The following is a 5,342-nucleotide window of genomic DNA, read 5'->3' on the forward strand; positions in this document are numbered from 1 at the left end:
AAAAGAACAAGTCATAAATGAGGAATAGAATAACTGAAATGAAGAATACATTAGAAGGAATCAAGAGAAGATTAGATGAAGCAAAGGATCAAATCGGTGATTTAAAAGACAAGGTAAGCTGCCGCCGCTGCTGCCGCCGCCGCTGGCGTGCAGAGTCTGAGCGCTGGACTGCAGGCAGGAAGGGAAGGATCGAATCATATTTGTGACCAAAGAAGACCATGAAACTCCAGCAATGCAGAGCTGGTGGCTGATGACCCCAATGATCCACATGAAGAGCATGGCCTGATCTTGCCAAATGGAGACATGAACTGGAACTGCCCGTGCCTTGGGGGAATGGCCAGTGGCCCCTGTGGGGAACAGTTCAAGTCAGCCTTTTCCTGCTTTCACTATAGCACAGAGGATGTCAAGGGGTCAGACTGTGTAGACCAGTTTCGGGCCATGCAGGAATGCATGTAGAAGTACCCGGATCTCTATCCTCAGGATGAGGAGGAGGAGGAAGAGGAGTAGGAGGAGAAGAAGCCTGCAGAACGCGCAGAGGAGACAGCTCCCACTGAGGCCACCACAACCAAAGAAGAGGAGGGGTCCAGCTAAGGAAGGCCTCATGGCACTGGGCTCCAGGCCTTCCGCTTCAGAGTGATATGAACCTTTTGCAAAATGCCTTTCCGTCACTCTAAAAAAGTGTCTTTCCCTCTTGTTCTGTGCACTGTAATGTACAAAATAACTTATTTTGATGATCTGGGGTCTTGGCCGGCCCCTTGACATATACACTGAAAAAAATGAGGTTGTATGTGTGTGTGTCTCAACATGAATCTATCAGTGAATGTAGCTGCCTCTTTTGAATTCTCTTCTCAGATCACCCTGAATTTTGCTACCTTGAAATACTGTGCTAAATATTCTCAGCAACCAAAAATCAGTATCTAGGAGTGAGTGAGCTGATTTATCCCAATTCGTTTTGGTAGATTTTATATCCATGTTGGAAAGTGAAATAGAAACAAAAACCTCTTCCTTTGAAAATGCTGGAGGGGGTCCATTCCTAATACAAGAGGCCAGATGATCAGATACCTGTTTCTCAAAAACCATCTTGACCTTGAGTAAAAGAGGAGACACTATACTTCATTTCTGATACATTTTGGTTTCTATTTTTATATTGAGCTTCAGGTTTTCTTTTGGGGAAGTGGAGCTTTGGACACTCTGACTCACAATCCCTTTCTAAGTGAAGAGAAAGGCTGGGTTTTGCTGTTCCTATTATTCCGAAAGCCCTAGTTTGGGGCCTGTATTTACACTGGCTCTGTCTCAGCCTGTTCAGATGCAACGTTCTTGAGAGGTGGGGACCGAATTGTTACCAAAGTAGCAGCCAAGGGAGGAAACATTGTGAATTAAGGGGTCAATTAAATGGAAAACATGGTTTTTACCTGAAAAAAAAAAAAGACAAGGTAGCAGAATCTACCCAAACAGAACAGCAAAAAGAATCCAAAAAAATGAGGACAGTTTAAGGGGCCTTTGGGACAACATCAAGCATACCAACATTTGCATTACAGGTGTACCAGAGAAGAGAGAGAGCCAGGAACTGAAAACCTATTTGAAGAAATAATGAAGGAACATGTTCCTAACCAGGAAAAGGGAATAAATACACAAGCCCAGGAAGTGCAGAGAGTCCNAATGATGGTGCCAACTTGGGCCAGTGAAGCAACGTCCTCCACAACTAGACTGAAGAACAAAACGACAGCAACTTGTCTGTTCCCTTTCTCCCAATTCCCCAATAAAAATCTTTTTAAAAAAATCTAGTTGTGGAGGATGCATCTCAGTGGCCCATGTCGGAATCAAACTGGCAACCTTGGTGTTATGAGCACTACACCCAGCGCCCCAAATACCTGAGCCAACTGGCCGTCACTGTTCGGAGATTTTTTTTTGCGGGGGAGATTTTTTTATTATTGATTCACTGTCGTTGCTAACTTATTCAGATTTCCTATTTCATTCAGTCTTGGTAAGTTACGTGTGTCTAGGAATTTGTCTATTTTATTTGGGTTACCCAATTTATTGGTGTATAATTATCATAGTACTCTATTATAATCCTTTTAATGTCTGTTAAATTGTTAGGAATGTACTTTGTTTCTTTCTTATTTTAGTTACTTGTGTCTTCTCTGTTTTATCTTAGTCAATCTAACTGAAATTTTCTGAATTGTGTTTATGTTTTTGAAGAACCTCTCAGAGTTTTGTTGAGTTTCTTTGTTGTTTCTCTATTCATATTTTATTTATCTCTGCATTAATTTTTATGACTTTCTTCCTTCTCGTACCTTAAGTTCTCAATTTATTTTTGCTCTTCTTTTTCTAATTTCTGAAGGTATATATTGAAGTTACTGATTTATGATCTTTTCCCTTTTTAAATGTCTGCATTTACAGCTATAAAGTTACCTCTACTACCGCTTTTGCTGCATCATAGGTTTCTGTATGTTGCATTTTCATTCTCAGTAGCTTCAAGGTATTCCCTAAATCCTTTTGTGATTTCTTTATGACTATTGAATTTGTTGAGTATGTTGTTTGATCTCTTTGTATTTGTGAATATTTCAAGAAACTCCTTAATTGATTTCCACTTTTATTTTGCAAACTGTTTCACCAGTCCACTGCTAGAATGGTTCTTCTTGTAATTCAAATAAGTTGTCTTGTCATTCATACTGTGTGACATTGCCACAAATGCAGTTTTTTGTTATAGCAACAGCTTTCTGTAACAGTCAAGAGAGCTGTGTGTGGTAACAGAACAATAGTCCCCCCACAAAGAGGGCCATGTCCTACCACCCAGAAACTGAAGATTTTACTTTATATATGGCAAAACAGATTTTGGAGGATTTTTAAGTTATCATTCTTGATATGGAGAGATTATCCTAGATTATCAGGTTGACACAATATAATCACATGGGTCCCTATAAAAAGGAGGTAGAAAACTCAAATTTAGAGAAGGAAAAGTGACAATGGAAACAAAAGGTTGGAGTGATAAGAAGATGGGAACCATAAGAAAAGGCATGTGGGCAGCCTCGAGAATTTGGAAAGGCAAGGACCAGACTGCAAAAGGGATGCAGCTTGACTGACAACAAATTCAGCCCAGGAACACCAATTTTGCATTCTGATCTCAGGAACTATGAGATATTAAATTTCTGTTTTTTAAAACCATTAGGATTTTGGTGTTTCTGTAAAGCAGCCTGGAAACTAATATGATTATGCTACAAGTTAAAATTTTTTAAAACTTGACATAATGTTTCACTTCTTATTTACACAAGTACATTGTGTGTTGGGAGCTCCGCACATCACGGTCACTCAGGTTTCCAGGCTGATGGAGCAGACACATTCATAACATGTGGAACTTTGTGGAAGAGGAAAGTTGGTGCATAGGTGTTCTTGCAGTTAAACACATATCCCACAAAATACATTCATCGCCTCTGCTCACAACTAAGTGATCTAAAGAAGTCTCCTCATGCCACCCAATACAAATGTCCAAAAGTACAACTCTCCATGACGCCAGAAAGTAGACAGCCAGAAATATTTGGGGAAGCATGACACCTCCAGAGAGGGCTCAGCACTCACACCCACTCTCTGCCACATCAGTTTCCTCTCTGTGCATTAATTTCCTCATTTGTAACAGGGTCTCACTTACAAGCTCATTGTGAGGGTTGCACACAATGACACATGCAATGTACTGAGCTCAAGGCCCACACACAGAGTGGGCTCAGTCAGTGTAAGCTGTTGTTGATAAACACGTGACAAAACCTACAGGGTCACATAAGGATGAATAAATACCTGCTTTGTTTCCCTCCAGGCATGGCAGGTGAGAAGGAGCTGCAGGTGATTCAGCCTGAGAGGTCGGTGTCCGTCGCAGCCGGAGAGACGGCCACTCTGAACTGCACCGTGACCTCCCTGTACCCCCTGGGGCCCACCCGGTGGTTCAGGGGGACAGGGCCAGGCCGGGAGTTAATCTATAGTTTCACACAAAAGGAGGCAACCCGCTTCCCTCAAGTAACAGATGTTGCAGACACCACAAGGAGAAACAAAATGGACTATTCCATCCGCATCAGTAACATCACCCCCGCAAACGCCGGTACCTACTACTGTGTGAAGTTCCAGAGAGGAAGCACTGGCGAAGACGTGGAGCTTAAGTCTGGAGCAGGCACTCGGCTCACTGTGAGTGGTGAGTATGGTGTGGGATTCTCATCCCTGATGTGTGACAACAATAAGAATAACATCCATTCTTTTTTTTCTCTTTTTTTATTCTATTTCTTTCTTTCTTTTCTTTTTTCTTTTTTTTTTATAGCAGAGGGTAGTTTTATTAGAGCAGAAAGTTACAGCTCTCGAAACGAGAGGAGGTCCCAACTGGGATGCCCGAGAATGACCTCCATTCTATGAACAACTCAGATTCAGGTGCTGAAATGGGTGCTAATTGCCATGTCTGGTTCATGGTCTGATTTTGCCCCATCTACAGATCAGGGACACTGAGGCCTGGCGAGGTTGTGCTATTTGCTCAGGCCCCACGGCTGGTAAATGGTGGGAAAGTCTGGAACCCCCAACTGCCTGGCTCCACAGTCTGTGATTTTCCAATCCCATCCAGCCCCTTGGTTCCAGGGATGAGGGAGCTGAGAGTCTGAGTGACTTGCCCGTCACAGGGCAGACCTCACCGCTGCCTCCAGAGAGAGCTCCCCTCAGTGTGGCCGGGCTTCTCCTTACTGACACTCACTGAGCACCCGCTGTGGACCCGGCTCTGCTCTGAGTGCTGTGACAGCTGCAGTGAACAGAGCAGGCAAAGGCTCCTCTTCCATGAGCTTCGTTCTCTTTCTTCCCTCCAGGGAGGAGAAATCCATCCGGAGCAGGGAGGGGGAGAATGTGACTCTTCAGTTTGTCCTCAGAACTTCCACACTGAGAAGAAATACCTAAGAGGCACAGCCTCAGTATTTACTCTGACAACCCAGGTTGGAGAAGGTGCCCAGAGGTTGGGCAGTTACCGTGGCCGTCTTCCAAAAGAACCCTTGTAATTTAGGGCCTGAGTCACAGTCACTGAAGCCTCTGACCAGAGCCGGGTCATCTGACAGTATCTCTCACCGAGGGAAGAGAATCCCCATGTGAGTGACTTAGGGATCACGCCACTGAAGGAGTAAGATGCTTATGTAGGGTTTTCTGCCAGAAGCCCAGGTTCTGGAATGAATGTTGGCACAAGAGGACCTGTAAACAACCCAGCCCAACCTCCTTTGTACAGATTGGGCGCCTAAGGCCAAATAATGACGAAGATCCTGTAAAGATGGCAAAGTAGGTGAATGCTGTGCTTACCTCGGTCACAACCACATCAAAATTACAGCTCAACT

The 5,342-nt window shown here is 43.7% G+C and overlaps 1 protein-coding gene and 1 pseudogene across 5 annotated transcripts in view; both read left to right on the top strand.

Moving 5' to 3' along the window:
• LOC109384355 (mitochondrial intermembrane space import and assembly protein 40-like) overlaps positions 1–1,427 on the top strand; it is a 10,830-nt pseudogene extending 9,403 nt beyond the window's left edge.
• LOC109384417 (signal-regulatory protein beta-1-like) overlaps positions 1–5,342 on the top strand; it is a 160,962-nt gene that overhangs the window by 134,551 nt on the left and 21,069 nt on the right. For 3 of the 5 annotated variants that reach the window (XM_019645737.1, XM_019645736.1, XM_019645738.1), the window contains exon 2: positions 3,809–4,177. The exons of the other annotated variants lie outside the window; for them this stretch is intronic. In XM_019645737.1, the coding sequence (XP_019501282.1) occupies positions 3,809–4,177 (369 nt within the window). The remainder of the gene's footprint in view (positions 1–3,808; positions 4,178–5,342) is intronic. 5 annotated transcript variants of the gene reach the window in all.

This window comes from Hipposideros armiger, unplaced genomic scaffold (assembly GCF_001890085.2).
Source record: "Hipposideros armiger isolate ML-2016 unplaced genomic scaffold, ASM189008v1 scaffold_94, whole genome shotgun sequence".
In the NCBI taxonomy this organism is placed as follows: Eukaryota; Metazoa; Chordata; class Mammalia; order Chiroptera; family Hipposideridae; genus Hipposideros; species Hipposideros armiger.